This window comes from Lissotriton vulgaris, chromosome 3_1 (assembly GCF_964263255.1).
Source record: "Lissotriton vulgaris chromosome 3_1, aLisVul1.2, whole genome shotgun sequence".
Lineage (NCBI taxonomy): Eukaryota > Metazoa > Chordata > Amphibia > Caudata > Salamandridae > Lissotriton > Lissotriton vulgaris.
The window spans coordinates 1777322247-1777339087 of NC_141689.1; the positions used below are offsets into that span (position 1 = coordinate 1777322247).

Below are 16841 nucleotides of genomic sequence, written 5' to 3' on the forward strand. Positions count from 1 at the left end.
TTGGATATGGACTTGACCCTGCTGTTGGCTTCTGACTAATTATCTAAGAGCCTCCCCAAAGGTCCTGGGAGGCTTTAGAAGAAGTGTATTTGTGTGGTGAATTGGGACTTAAATGACTAACAGCCTGATTCATCAAGCTGAAATCGGCTCGCAAAGGGTCAGATTCTGAGAATCTGGCCCTTTGCGAGCGCTATTTTTGCATTTGGGATTCATCATCCCAAATGCAAAAATCGGTAATTGCTAATTCGCTAAATTGCGAGGAATTACATTTAAGGAATCTCTATTTGAGATTCCTTAAATGCAATTCATCAACCATTTTTAAATTGCTAATTCGCAATTTCGGGCCGCTATTTCCCAAGAGGTCAGACCTTTCGGTAAATAGCAAAAACTTAGAAAAATGCTTTTAAAAGCATTTTTCTAAGTTGCATGTTGCGCACACACATGTCCTTTGGACATGTGTGTGTGCAACACCTGTGTGAAATTTCATTTGAGGGGTGCTACAGGGTGTCCTGTGGACACCCCTGGCACCCTTCAAATCGCAATCTTATTTGCGATTAGCTAATTGCTAATCGCAAATAAGGAATACTCCCCATTCATTCCTATGGGCCTTTTGGCCCATAGGAATGAATGGCGAGTTATTCCTTATTTGCGATTAGCAATTTGCTAATCGCAAATAAGGAATATGTAGGAATCGCATTTTATTACGAGATTCCTACATGATTACCGTTTTGCGAGTCCTTAATAGCGAATCGCTATGATTTGCTATTAGGGGCTCGCAAAACGGCCCGTTGATGAATCAGGCTGTAAGTCAGAAGGTAAAATCTTTGACCAGGATGAACCTACTAAGTGTATCCGACCGAAACTGCACTCCACTGCGGTCATCCTCAAATTGTATCTAGGTCCCGATCTAACACAACGATTGATTATCATTCGAGGTTTGTGCTTATTTTGATGTTATTCTATTTGAAACTTTAAAAATGCATAGTCTTTGGTTCAGCTTATTGGATTTTTGTCATTGTGGTGTAATTTTGTTTGCTATATTGTACTCTGTTTTTCTAATTCTGTTTCGAACTTGTATTGTTTTGCATTTTGATTTATTCATGTTTTGGTACTGCCTAAATACTTTACACAATGCCCTAAATTAAGCCTGTCTTCTCTGTGCCATAGCTACCAGGGGATTGAGCTCTGTTTAACAGAGTGACTTTGAAGATGCACCCTGACAAGGGTTGTGATAATTCCTTTAGGTGGGTAGTCACCCACCTCAACAACATGATTGTTTTTTGGCCAAAAAGTAGGATTTCAGCATTTGTGGGAAGTTAATTCCATTTTTCAAGCATGGTGCGGTGAGAATAGCAAACAGACCGTAGCCATGCTTCTACACTTTGTAGCACTGTCACCAGTAGTTTTTTTAATCACTCACTGTTATTGGAATGGTGATAGTTCACCCTCATATTCCTATAGTTGGTGCCATCATAGGCAGTAGCTCATGGCTGCACAGGCATGTATGTGATATGTAGCCTTCATTCTAGAAGGTAGGGCATATAAGTAACCAAGGATTACAGTGAGCCTGTACACGGGCAATCAGGATTTAAAAATTCATCATGCATGCTACACACCAAAAATGGGTGACCATGACAATGACAGTGAATTAATTGGACTAATGAGGTGCAAAAATAGATGAATGGATGCAGGAACTGGTTGATAGGTCAAAGGGCAAGCAGGTGTCACTCAGCTTCAGTTATGATAATTTGGCCTTTTACCTGTGCTGCCCAGAGCCACCTTACTATTGGACCAAATACTGAGCACGAGTGCACCCCATTAGCACTTGACCCTCAGGGTAGCTAGGCAGAGTGGCCCAAGGCTCATTCAGGCATGTGGTGTTGGCAAAGTACTTAAAATTGAGTACATCATAATCACACTTAATAAATCCATGTACAACCAGCACTTCATCTTGGACAGGGAAGCAATTCTGTTGCATGCCAATACATTTCACGATATGCTCAATAATTTCATAGTATATGCCCAGTAATGATATGACATGCCCAGTACAGCCGTGCGTTAAAGGCCAAGCATTATAGTCATATGCCAGTTAAAGCCACTTTAAGACCAGTACAAGTATGCTACGCTTATTATTACTGTGCGCTGCCCAACAATTCCAGTCATCAATTGCCATCCATTGCCATTGTTGTCAATGCCCCTTTATTTCCAATACTGCAATCATAAGGTCATACACTCAAACATGCATACCAATACGGACATTTGTGCGCAGGCAGACATACAGAGAAGCGTAGTTTGGCAGACAGGCTTGTAAACACACGTACACACACAGCCTCTCACACACACACACATTCTGAAACCACACATGACCAAAGCGATCTTATCGGTACTTATCATCCCCTGGGACAATGCAGTACGACCTCAGTAGCGCTTGGATGCCTGGCTTCTCCTTGGGGGTGCCCAGGAGTGGACATCTCACAGGAAAGCCAGGAAGGGTTCCACAGCGGTATGAATACAGCGCTACGAGACCTCTGGGTAGAAGGCGCTATATAAATACAAACACATTTACATTTACATTTACCATGACATATACAGAGAACCAACGGAGGCCAATGTAAATAACCTCCCATGCAGGTAGAGAGAACCAATGAGGCCAGTTGTAAAGAACATTCCTGGGCAGAGAAACTGACGTCTCCAACAAGCCCTGGGTCTCGAAACAGGGCCACCATTTACAGGCTACTGATTGCCTCTGACTCTGTACGGGATCAGGTACCTTAGTTTATTTCCTGCTCTCCAAAGACAACAAGAAAACACACGCCTTAGGCTTTAAACTAGGTAGCCAGGGGGATCAATTGGCATTCCATGTCCCCCAAGGTACAGGTGCACCTAAGCACTGGCCCTTAGAGTAGAACAGACCCGGCATGGCTGGAGTTGCACAAGTGGACCCCTCCTTTTCTGAGAGCGACTACTGCCCTCTTATCAGGCTGAGATGAACTGGCAGTGCTGACAATAAATGAATGTGGCAGAAGAAACAGACTTTAGCTGTTGTTGTCAGTGGGAATTGGCTACTGCCTCTCCTCTTTAAGATGGTGTGCCATTTCCTATAAACAGGCCCTCCTCTCTGTTTTGTGGAACATGGATGGAGAAGACATGACTGTTGCATGTATCAGCCAAAGTGAGCCCAGATTGGATGTGCTGTACTTTACTGTATGGAGACAGTCGATTTTGAACTACAGTGTGTGGATGGCTGCAAGCTGTTGAGTAGGCATGATGTTTCCAGATACAGATGTGATTTGGTGGTAGGCGCAGAAGAGTCCTAAACTCCTTTGACGTGAGTCTGAGTCGTGTGAATGAATGGTGTGGATACATTGCTCCTTTTGAGGTGCAACAACATCCCCGACTCTCGTCCTCTTCAAATCTTCTGCAGAGGTGTGTTTCAGATATCCTGTGTATAAAGACAGCTAGGGAAGAACTCTCTCATTTTCTTTCACATCCTCTAAAAGAGAAGCCCAGCTCTATTATACCACAAATTATACTCTATTTTCTCTTGTAGCCTGCACACTTGTCACTTTCCCCTCCTGAGCACTTTTTACTACCTCATGTATTTTTGGTAGCCCACATTTTTACTACCTCATGTATTTTGTTTGCTCACAAGTGTCACAATTACCTTGTCTACCTCATGTATTTTTGGTTTCTCACAATTTTTACTACCTCATGTATTCTTGGTTGCTCACAATTATCACTTTACCGTATGTAACATAACGAATGCCTCTGCAATCTGTTGCTCGTGTAACGTTCTCAGTTTGTATCTTTTCTGTTCCTATTGTGAAGCGCTCTGACACCTTCGGGTAAAGTCCGCGCTATATAAAATTGCATAAATAAATAAATAAATAAATAAATATTCCCTTCCATCCCCTTCCAGCCAAATCTGTGGACCAAATGTGACGTGAGTGGCGTCAAAGATGTCCATACTTACTGTTGAAAAGAAGAGGTCCAGGCAGAAAGGCACTGCCTGGGGCTAGCTTCAGGTATCTGATCAGCTAAGAAAAGAAGCAGCAGCTCCACTGGGTAGTCTGTAGCAAGCCCAGGTATCTGATCAGCTAAGAAAAGAAGCAGGAGCTCCGCTGGGTAGTCTGTAGCAAAGCCTTGCTGGATCTTGGGTACCACGGACGCTGTTTTAATATGTACCCGCTACATGACCATCAGCATTTTGGGCAAACATGATGTCCTCCAATTGTTTTATTTAAAATTGAGGCATGAGGCACAGTTTAGTGCTTTGTGCAGATTGGGTCATTGTTTAGGCCATAAAGTCTGGATAACTACTGCAACAGTTAATGCGGGAGAGTGGTACTAGAAGGACTGGGACAATATGGTTGCGGGTCAGAAGAAACGGGAGAATCCTGTAGACGTGGCAAATGTGATGGAACACATTCATGTTCTGTGGTTGCTAAGTGCGCACGTGTTCTGTATACCGATAACCTATATCTTATGCAATAAAATTATAACAAAGTGGAGGAAACACTCTGTTTGTGTCCCTACTGATGATGTGCCCTACATTATCTTTCTCAGAACGACTACCGCAAGCTATCTATGCAGTGTAAGGATTTTGTGGTGGGCGTCCTGGACCTTTGCCGCGATTCTGAAGAAGTAGTCGCCATACTCAATGGCGATGTGGACACAGAGCCGGTGGAGTCCCCCAGGCACAGGGCCTTACTAAGTCGTGTCAAGTTGGCCATCAAATATGAAGTCAAGAAGGTAGGAATTGCAATGGAAGTGGAAGTTGTGCATACTGCAAAATTCCCTGTTTCTGCTGACTTTTTTGCATTTGTGCTTTTAAACTGCCTGTACTGATAGTAAGTGAAAAAAAAGTTAAAACAGTGCTGTTTAGCGAACACAGAAATGAGTAGAATAAGTTAAAACAACTGTTTCAAGAATTTACACTCTTGTCGAAGTAAGGATCCTACTGTTTGTTTCTGTCAAGTAAGCGAAGGTTATACTTTCTGGTACTTTGAAATAAAAGGCAGATCTGCTTAAGATTCTGCAGGCAGTACAGAAAATGATTATATGTTGCAACTGCCATGCACCTGTCAGACGATAGCCTTGTTGTGGCACCCATTTCCAATGGAGAACATTGGTAAAAACAAACATTGTCAAAGACAGTTTGGGACTTATTGGTATTGTCAGTTCCTTTTAGCAATGCTGTACAACATTAGCAGAAAGCATTTCTTGCCAATCCTCTGCAGCATCAGTCAAAAGAAAAAAAGGTGTGATGATGTGGACTCCTAGCAGCATCGTCATCACCATCACATAAACGTGTGAACATGTGATGATGTATGCACATGCATGCATCACCAAACAAGGAAGTGCATGTATCTCGACTCACGCATATGCCCTCAAAATGACGGTGACGACATTTATTTTATTTTCCAATCCAACATTGATAGGTAAATTAAAGTGCATGAAAGTTATGTTTTTTAAGGCGGAGAGGTCAACGGCAATTTCCTGCCTGGCTGTCCCAAAAAATAAATTAAAATAAGATTGGGAGTGTGGGCACAACAGAGGGAAGGGTTGAGGTATCAATAAAATAAAAGTAAAGCCCTGTGAGGAAAAAGGGGGAAAGTAGCACACGAGAAACCGCGCAACAGACGGGCAAGGAGAGAAGTGCATGTGAGAGAGAACAACATTGAGCACAGGAGAGTTTGGGAGGGGAGATGCCCGCAAGAAAGAGAGAGTGACCAGCGCAAGAGGGAAAGAGCATCATGGAGCATGAGAAACACAGAGGGAGAGAGCTGGAAAACACATGCACTCTCATGGAGTGCTTCCCTAAAAAGAAAAAAAATGTTTCCTAAACGTGAGCAGTGGATAGATACAAGTCAGAAAATTAAAGCAATGGTTAAGAGGATATGCTCCAGGGGATGGAAAGAACAAGAAAAGGAAGGCAAGCTAATGCAAACCAGCTAATAAGAATCAAGCAAATGAGAGTGACAGTAAAGCCAACCAATGGTAAGCAATGTGTGGGCTGTATAAGCCTCATCATTGGGAGAGCAGCACTGTATTAAGATGGCTGGTGGTATTATTTTAATAAATTAGACTTTTGCTAAAATTATGTCAAAATATAATTAACAAAAAATAGAGGTAAAGCTGAATATTGTGAAGGGCAAGCCTCTGTGCTTCCTAGTCTTTTCTGTGTAGCTATTTCTGTGTTACTATATTCAAAATAAGGACCACGCTTCATTAACAGCATTGTGACCGTCAACGGACAACATCACTCGGAGCACACGAACATGTTTCATTAATGCTCACTTCCAGACCAGCTCGCGTATTTTGTGTCCGCAAGTAGCTTTGTTTCGACCTTCTAATACTGTATGCCACCCACAGGCACCCAGTGCATATGCTTCAACCTTTATGGTTCGGGATAACAAATGATGTCTTTCTAGTTCTGAGTTTAGGCGCCATTTTACTTATGTGTTTGGCTCGAAAGGAAGACATCAGCGTGAACCCAGTAGACCATCCCTTGTTACTCAATCCAAAGTATCAACCCAGTGAAGAGCGAAACCTGCTTATCACGGCTGTGTTTTTGCTAGGATGTGGCTGTTTCCCTTGTCTTCGCCTACCTGGTTAAGGTCTCCAGTGACCCCAGGATTGTAATGTAACAGTAGATTGTGATATGTTGTTCCCCTCCACTCTTGAGTCCATCATCTGATGTGTCTCTGGTTTGCCTAATGCCAATGTGGATCCGCTTGCTGCGAGGCTCGGCAGAGGCTTTCTGGCACAGAGTCATGACCAGGGCCAGACTGGCGATTCTGCCAACTTGCATTTCAAGAGTAGGATGTTTTCAGAGCAGGGTATGCCCCCTTCAAGAGGCTTTCCAAGTTCTCACCTTGAGGCATTCATTGGAGAAAACATGCACAATATACAATTATGGATGGGTCAGTATCAACAAGAGGGGATCTTTCAACGTGGGATTTTGTTGTCAGAACTGTGGTTTTATCTTAACAAGCTATGCTTGCCAAAGCTAGATCTTATGGGACCCTTAGGTCCAAAGATTTAGAAACTGGAACGGAGTGCTAAATTGCATGCAGTGCAATTCCTGGACTCTTGTCTCCTGGAATTTACCTACTGAAGGTAAACCATGAAGAAATATAATATGTACTAAAACAGGGTCTGCTTTCAGAACGGGTAAAACAGCTTGGTTGGCCAATGAGATTTATCTGAAGTATTCTATTTCTGTGTCTTGCGTCTCTTGTATTAAGGTAACTACTCTGCACGTATTTGCAATCCGTTATTTCATCAGGGGATGTCCCTCCCTTTTATTGAACATCAGTTTGGAATTTCTTTCTTGTAAACGGATAACCAATGCCCCTGGGGCTTGTAGACTATAACACCTGCTAGTCATACCTCGATAAATAAAAAGTGCTCCAAAGTGGAAAAAATGTTGGTAACTCGGTTGCTATAACAATTTTCTTCTTTTCCGGCAACATCAACATGTCTGCCATGATAAGTCGTCAACCCATCTTTTCTCGCTTTATTGTCACAGACCTTAAATATCTGGAGCAGTTGCTCCTGATGGAATCATTATCCTAAATTTAGCAGTGTAAGTGAACAGATTATACTCCTAGATTCTGTTAGCAGCCCGTACGTGGCCATGGCTCATCCGCAGATCAGTCATGGCCATCGTTAGAACACATGTTTTACTTTCAGGTTGCGTATCCCGTGAGCGACTGGCTGCAGAAGCCGTGAGCATCAGAGGTTAGAGCTGCTGTCGGTCAATGCATAGAGTTGAATGGCGTCTGACAGCGCCAAGGGTTTAACTGCTGTCGTAGCTGACATTAATTACATCTGACACTGAGTGATTATGCAATTGCCTGCTTAAGAATGCATTAGTATTGCAAGGGAAGCAGAAGTTCTGGAATATCAATGTCATGATATCAGATCTTCCTTAGGTGCTTGTGCAGTGTTTTTCCACTAACTTTCTTGTAAGGAGTAATACTTTCGAGATCTGTTGCACTCTTGTTAAATGTTCTCACACTGATGATCTGTGTCTGGTGTAAACAGGATTGTGACTTGAGGGCTGTCTTATGGAGTTGTTAGGACACCTACAGCCAGATTCATCAAGCTGAAATCGTCTCGCAAAAGGCCAGATTCTGAGAATCTGGCCCTTTGCGAGCGCTATTTTTGCATTTGGGATTCATCATCCCAAATGCAAAAATCGCAATTATAGAAATCGCTAAATTGCGAAAAGTCGCATTTAAGGAATCTCAATTAGAGATTCCTTAAATGCTATTCATGAACATTTTTAAAATTGCGAATTCGCAATATGGGGCCGCTATTTACCGCGAAGTGTAACTTCGTGGTAAATAGCGAAAACTTAGAAAACTTAGAAAAATGCACTTTAGTGCATTTTTTCTAAGTTGTATGTTACACACACACATGTCATTTGGACATTTGTGTGCGCAACACCAGTGTACATTTGCATTTCAGGGGTGCTACAGGGTGTCCTTTGGACACCCTGGCACCGTTGAAATCGCTTCCTTATTTGCGATTCGGTAATTGCTAATCCCAAATAAGGAATGACTCCTTATTCATTCCTATGGGTCTTTAGGCCCATAGGAATGAATGGGAAAGCCATTCCTTATTTGCGATTAGCAATTACCGAATCGCAAATAATGAAGCAGTAGAAATCACAAAAAATAATGCGATTTCTACATGCATCCCGTTTTGCGAGTCTTTAATAGCGATTCCTTAAAAATCGCTATTAAGGACTCGCAAAACAGCACTTTGATGAATCTGGGGGTTAGCCACTGCACACTATATTGCTCATGCCCATGTGAGCCCTCATAAGCGGGCCTTGACCTCACGAGGAGGGGAACCACCATAGCCACCACAAAATCTCTGCTCTTCATCCCGATGCAGACTCTGAAGCCTAGATCATGTCACCCACTCCGGAAACAGATAATCACGTCTTCTTTTTTAACCACTGACGAGCGTCAAGCCCAATCTTTGAAGGACCTAAGGAGACGCCTCAGCGTGAATCGTCTCAAATTAACCAATAGCACTGTGAGACCATATTAAAGCCAATATAGTACTATACAAATTGCTCTTAACATGACACAACTTATGTATTCTGATCTTCGCCATTCTGCATGAATGCTATTCTCTCTATAAATGATTATACTTCTACAATCTACATGTACTATCTACAATTTTCTGTGGTAGCTCATTACATGGGCCATTGTGAGGCCTGCCTAGGTTGTCATTGTGCCTCTTCGAGTGAAGTTTCATCTTTGTTTGCACGGAGCTTCCTCCATCTGTCCTGTTGTTGGAGTTGCTCGTGAGCTGTCCCCTTCATTTCGTTTTGGGTTTAGAACTGACCCTTTTTTGGGACTCAGGCAAATGAGTCCTGTTAGGATTGTTCCCAGGCAACCTGGTAGGCTCGCTGGCCCCGTGTTACCTTGCATGAAACCCCACTAAGCCCTCCCTCTCCGACAGCCAAGTCCCATGGCAGAGGGGGGTTGCCCAGTAAGGGTACCATAGCATATTATGTGGCGGAGTACCGCATGGGGACCTGGGTAACAGGTGGTGTTAAAGATTAGACTGCAAACGTCAACATCATCGGCGCCATCTTGCCCCTTTCAAGCTCATTCGCGCGCGTAGGCGGCAGCCATTTTAGGCACCAGGGCCCCTCTGCCCCTCGCTGATAGCCAGCGCGTCTCTCACTCTCTTTCTTAGCCTCGCAGGCATCCCCCGCACGCTGACAACCCCCTCGCTCTCCTTGGGTCATAAACCCCTCTTCAGCGCAGATCTGCCTCAGAATCCCATCCTGTTCCCAGCGCGACACCTCCCTTCATTCCTTTCATGGTCTCAGGCCCTTTGATGCAAACCCTCTCTTTCCTGTGTGTCCGTCTGTCTTCCTTGTTCCCAAGCCACCACCTGGCCCTGCGGATACTGTTTATTACCCCGTACAGTAGGAAGCCTCCCCTTATCAAAGGACCCTCAAGTCGATCGAACACCCTTCACCCCATGAGATCCGATCAACCCCACACATTCCGTGAATCGGCGGAATGTCCAGCTGCGCGATAATCACCACCTGTTGTGACCGGGGTAGGGACTTCAACTGTAAATGTGTGGGAACGGGCTTGAAGCGGGGATTCCTAGGATGCTTTTCCGTACATCAAAGTACTGACAAATATGTGTTTCATGTAATAAAGCAGTAAACCTGAGTATAAGAGGCCAGGCCTCAGAGATGCGGTTAGAGCACCTTGTGACGATACTTGCTGTCTGAATTGATGTGTTCTCCTCCGGAGAGAATAAACCCTCGTTTCCTGCCTTTCAGTCTCCAGCGCCTGCTTCTTCATTTGTTAATATTTTGTGGGCAATAGAGGCGACACCGCCGGGCAACACAAAAGGGTCTTTGGTCACTGGTTGTCTTTGCACCCTTTTACAATTGGCGCCCAACGTGGGGCCCATCAGCGACTCGTGGATCCAGTGGGAGAGGTCCCGACGACAGAGTGAACGACTGCAACGATCGGAAGGTACCCTGTCCGATAGACCCTCGTCTGACAGCCGATCATCCGAACTTCACTGGTTCCGAACGGACCTCTCTCGAGTGATCTACGGTCCTGACTGGGAACCATCAGGAGTGCCACGAGGAGTACGAAGAGAAGAGGACGATCGGGCGCTGGATTCGGAAGACAAGAAACTGTCCATGCGGTCCGGGTAAGGTCGTGTAAACACGACAAATCGCGAAATGATTGATAATTGATGAAAAATACTAGTATTACTTTTTGTTAATTTATTTGGAGATTCGCTGTCTGCAAACGGAGAAACAACAGGCTCTCCCTTTACAAACAGTGAAGGATAGGTACGCGTCCGTTGGACCTATCTTTCTCCCCCACTGATCAATTGCCCCTCCCCATTGATTAACTGTTACGGATTGTTTTCTGGAGATTCTCTGTCTGCAAACAGGAAAGAATAGGTCCCCCTCTTTGCAGATAGTGAAAGGGTAGGTGACGCAGACCTTTGCGGGCCTACTTATTCTCCCCATTGACCATTTTTTATTTTTTATTTATTTATTGACCAAACACTGATTGCCCGATATTGGTTCTTGAGGTATTCACTGCCTGCAAACAACGTAGAATAGAAATATTCTGTCTAGTCTTTGCACGCAGTGATAAGATAGGTAGTGCTGACTATTATCCCCATTGCGATCCGTCATGCCTGTCTTCTCCCCACTGGTTAGTAGCCTGTTTAGCCCGGACCGCTTATTAGAGATGAACCATCCGGCTCCGCTGGAAGGCACCCCTAATAAGGACATGTTTATGAAGCATGGATTGATCGCTATAGCCTATAGCAAGCTGTGGCATAAATATACGAAAAAGGATCGAGAAAGTCAGTGGCCACTGATAGGATCCTTCGATGATGATAAAATAAACGCACTAGAAACAGCCCTTGGTAAAAACAAGACAACGCCCACTATGCTTGATAGTTTCGGCATGTGGCGCAAAGAAACTGAACAACGTAAAAAGAGAACTGAGAGTAGGTTGGGAAAGGAGCTGCGGAAAGCAGCCCACCTAGCGGCTCAGAAATTAGAAGAAGAGATAAAAGAAAGAGAGGAAGCCAAACTGAAACTAGAAATAGAAACGTCAAGCCAGTGTCCGGTTAGAACATCCTCCACGCTCTACCCTGAATTACCCTCGAAACAACGAGCCATCGATGATCTGCTGCTAGGTCCTCCGATCATCTACATGCCCCCTCCATATGCCCCTTCCCAACCCTTAGCACAGCACCCACCACCCCCAGGTACAAGCGAGAGTAGCGCCACAGCTTCGGCCCCCAGGGCCTCTGTGCCGGCCGGACCCCTTGCATTAGATACTACGCAAACAACAACGTTAGGCGACCCCGAGGCCCGAAGGGTTGGTTCTGCAAGAACAAACAGACTAAGCAAAGATGAGCGAGCAGGAGTTGATAAGATAGCAAGGACACTGGTAGAAAGGAGGGAAGATGAAGAATACATCACAGATGTGTTTAACTCGTATACAGGGAGTCACAGACGACACTTTACTGTACAACTGTGTTACCATGTCTTGAACGCCTACGAGGACCGATATCGAGACAAAGGTCCCCAGAGCCTAACGACTCTGTACCGGAAGGTCGATATCGGGGATGAGGGTGAGTGTGATGTGACGGACCTCCTTACGCGTACGCTTGAGGTTTTCCGCCACCTCACTGAACGAAAACCGACGACTGAACCTACGGCATCTGTAGTGACCGAACCTCAGACTGAACAATCTAACGCCATGATGCCGATACGAGAGGCTGCCCCTTACTGGGTCCCTCCACGAGGTGAAGGGACTCACGATGATGCAAACAACAAAGATGCAAAAGGGAGGGTAGTGTACAACTGGGTCTACCAGCCATGGGACCGGCAAGAGATTCTGACATTCCGGAAATCTCTGCCTGACCTACGTAAAAACCCCACTGCCTTCTATACTGAGTTGGGTACAGCCCTAGGATCAACGATTATGACCCTGGCTGACATCGACTTGTTTTTCGGGTTATGCCTACCAGCTGATGTGTGGAAGCAAATCCGGAAAGTCGACCAGCTTGAGCTGTTTGGACATAACTGGTCACAACTCGATGGCATAGATAAACAACGAGAACCCGGACAAAAGCCTTTGAAAGCCATTTTAGACCTCCCGGATAAAATCGTACAGAAATTAAAAACCCTGATCCCAGAAAAGAAAGTGGACTGGTCGATAGTAACGGCCTGTCGCCAGAAACCTCAGGAGGATGTATCGGACTACTTCTCCCGGTTTGAAACGGTGTTCTCCGATTACAGCAACCAGGACTTGACCACTGCAACCGGACGCAATCTGTTTGTCCAGAATTACGTTAAGGGTCTATCACCAGAGGTCTCCCAGAAACTGCAGGCCAGCGAGAGTAGCTGGGCAGCCTCCAAACCTACGGCTATCCTCCAGATGGCCCAATATTATGAACATCAGAAAAACGAAAACGATAGAGCAACAGAGAGAAAGAAGAAGGACTTAAAAGAGAGGGTGATGATTGCTCAACTGCAAGGGGTGACTATAGGACGAGACCAATACCGGGGAAACCATCAGATGAACGTCCCTAAAACTGCACCTCCCAGGGACCGCACTTCGACTCCCCACATTGGACGTACTGACATTAGAGAGGACCAGTGTGCTTTCTGTAAAGGAACGGGCCATTGGAAATCTCAGTGCCCAGTTCTTTTGGAAATCATCAGAAATAAAGATCCTAGGGACATAGCAAGTGGGCCGAGAAATAGGGGACCGCAGCGAGGGCCCCCAAATGACGCAACTAACGATAGATCAGGCAGGCCAAACACATTTGACCGACCCAGACAGAACCAATGCCAGCAATCTGACTACGATGACGTTCACGACTTTGCATAGGACTGCCTAGGGCAAGGGAGGGATCCAGTCGAGCTCCATGTTGACCAGCAAGGCCCTTACGTCACTGCTAAGGTCTTGGGTACAAAGTCTCCATTCCTGGTAGACACTGGCGCAACACGTAGTGCGTTATCTAAACGACTGATTCCAAGGGCACCCTTGTCTGGCTCACTAATAACATCGACAGGTTTCGATGGAACGCCCTCCACTAACCCTTTGTCCGCCCCGATCCTCTTCGACTTAGAAAACAACACCACTGACACCACGTTTTTGCTTTCCTCCAATAGCCCTGACGCAATTATGGGACTTGACTTATTGAAACACTTCCGAGCGACAATTAGATGTTCTCAAGACGGAGTTCGAGTTTTTCTTTACGACAACCCCGTTCTGCTTAGACATTGCCCTCCCAGACGCATGTTTTCCATCACCGACGCTGACACATCCCTGCTTGACACTCTGCCTCCGTATCTGTGGGCCAAAACGGATTCGGATGTAGGGCGCATGATGATTGACCCAGTGCACATTACTGTCCGACCAGATGCAACACTCCCAAAACTTCCACAATATCGGATATCGCCCGAGGGCGAGAAGGCATTGGTAAAGATCATTCAGTCACTGATAGACGCAGGAGTGGTAGAGGAAGTGGTTAGCAACGTTTGCAACAGCCCAATCTTGCCCATCATCAAAAAGCAAGGAGAGGGAGATGAGAAAGCATACCGCTTTATCATTGACCTTCGAGAGATCAACAAGGTGGTGGTACCCCAGTACCCCGTGGTCTCAGACATCACCACCATCCTGACTTTGATTCCCTCTACTGCCACCACCTTCACTGTCATTGACCTTAAAAACGCATTCTTTTCCATCCCCATCCACCCAGACAGCCGATATCTCTTCGGCTTCACCCTCAAAGCCCGCTCATATAGGTTCTGCCGAGCGCCCCAGGGCTACACAGAAAGCCCCAGCATCTACAGCCAAGCCCTCAAGAGACAACTGGATCAAGTCCAGTTACCCGATGGAGTGGTGTTAGTGCAATATGTCGATGACATCCTTTTGGCAGCCGATACCACTCCATTAGCTGTCACAGCCACCATTCAACTCCTACACTTCCTTGCAGAAAATGGCCACAAGGTCTCCAAGAAGAAGTTGCAATTCTGCCAACCCCAGGTCACCTACCTAGGCCACCTTTTGTCCAAAGACGGAAGGAAACTCACTCCCGACCGGATCCAAACCATTCTCGAAACTCCTATCCCTAAGACTCAGAAACAGGTTCGCTCCCTACTTGGCCTCACCTCCTTCTGCCGACAGTGGTTACCCAACTTTAGCCTCACAGTAAAACCACTGCTTGCACTGCTAGCTAAAGACGTCCCTTTCCCACTCCCTTGGACCTCTGAGTGTCAGACCTCCTTCACGCGACTACGAGACGCCCTTTGTTCGGCCCCTGTGTTAGGTACTCCCGATTACACGATGCCCTACTCCCTTTACACTCACGAAAGGTAAGGGTGAGCTTTATCTGTCCTGACCCAGTCCATTGGCCCAAAGCAACGACCGTGCGCTTACTTCTCTGCCACTCTTGACCCTGTAGCCAGAGCCTTGCCTGCCTGCCTTCGAGCTGTAGCTGCTGCTGCGATCTCTATCCGACAGAGTGAGGGGATCGTGCTCTCGAATTCCCTCACAGTACTGGTACCCCATGCAGTTGACACCCTCCTAAACCAAACCAAGACGCAACACCTGACGAGTGCCCGACTGACTGGATACGAACTGACTCTGCTCGCTCCCCACATCACTCTGAAGAGATGCACCACACTGAACCCGGCAACTCTGCTACCCTTACCAGAAAACGATCCCAATGTGCACCCTGTGCATGACTGCGTGACCCTTACGGACGAACAGACTAGAAGCAGGGTTGACCTCAGAGACACGGCTTTTCCTGACCCTGACGGAGAGCTGTGGGTGGACGGTTCCTGCATCAAACTCCCCGATGGCACCACTTCAGCTGCCTATGCAGTCACCACGGCTCGAACTGTAGTCGAGACAGCCCGCATCACGCAACGATCTGCCCAGGCAGCGGAACTGATTGCCCTAACACGAGCCTGCATTCTAGCAGCAGGAACCACAACGAACATTTACACCGACAGCCAGTATGCCTTCGGGGTGGTTCACCATTTTGGGCTCCTCTGGAGGGAGAGGGGATTCTTGACCTCACACGGCACCCCCATTCTGCACGGGGACCTAGTCTCCGCCTTGATCGAAGCCGTCCTTCTCCCCAAAAAGCTTGCAGTCATCAAATGCCAGGCACACAAGAAGGTGACGGACATTATAGGACAAGGAAATGCACTAGCTGACATCACTGCCCGAACGACAGCCGAAAGTAGGACGACAACACATATGTACGTGACCAGGTCACAAGCAGAAAAATGGACTGATGCTAGGGACACTATTAGGGACATTCAAATGGCTAGCACACAACACGAACTCACAGAATGGACACGGGTGGGATCAAAAGATGACGAAGGCTGCTGGCGGACAAAAGACACAAACAAATGGTTGCTACCTGACTCGTACCTGATTCCCATACTGACTATGGCACACTCCCCTGCCCACATAGGATCAGCCCCCATGATTGAACTTGTCTCCAGGATTTGGCACAACGATAAAATCACGGACTCCGCCAAACGTCTGGTTCAGCAATGCTTGATATGCCTGCAACACAACCCCGGGAAAGGAACTGTAGTACCCCGGGGAGGGTTTGGGGTCCCAAATCACCCGTTTGAAGTCCTGCAGATGGACTACATCCAACTAGACAGATGTCAAGGCCTGAAATATGTACTTGTTGTGGTATGCGCATTTAGCAAATGGGTGGAAGCATACCCAACCCGTGACAACACTGCTATGGCCACAGCAAAAGTTCTGTTGAAGGAGTTTTTCCCCCGTTACGGCCTTTGTCGAATTTTGTGGAGCGACAATGGCCCCCACTTCGTAGCCGAAGTTATCCAACTTATTTTGAAAGGGTTGGGTGTAAAATAAAAGTTCCACGCAGTCTTCCACCCCCAATCTGCTGGTCTAGTTGAACGACATAATGCCACACTGAAACTAAAATTGGCCAAAATAGTGGCTACCACAGGACTGAAATGGCCGGACGCACTCCCACTGGCATTGCTCTCAATGCGTTCCACCCCTACCAAACACCACTTGACACCATACGAGGTTGTATTCGGCTGACCTATGAATGTCTGGTCTGCACCGAAACCAACTGCCATTCATGACGTCCCGGACATCCTAATGTCTGATTACTTATGCCAGCTGACTAAAACACTGTCTGTTATCCATCAACAGGTGCTGCATGCCATCCCTGACACTTCCAGGGGTCCAGGACACACCATCCAACCTGGGGAGTTCGTCCTGATCCGGAATTTC

The 16841-nt window shown here is 46.3% G+C and overlaps 1 protein-coding gene across 1 annotated transcript in view; it reads left to right on the forward strand.

The window, feature by feature from the left end:
- TRPC3 (transient receptor potential cation channel subfamily C member 3) overlaps positions 1–16841 on the forward strand; it is a 678274-nt gene that overhangs the window by 177090 nt on the left and 484343 nt on the right. The window contains exon 3 of the mRNA XM_086962211.1: positions 4567–4752. Within this exon, the coding sequence (XP_086818337.1) occupies positions 4567–4752 (186 nt within the window). The remainder of the gene's footprint in view (positions 1–4566; positions 4753–16841) is intronic.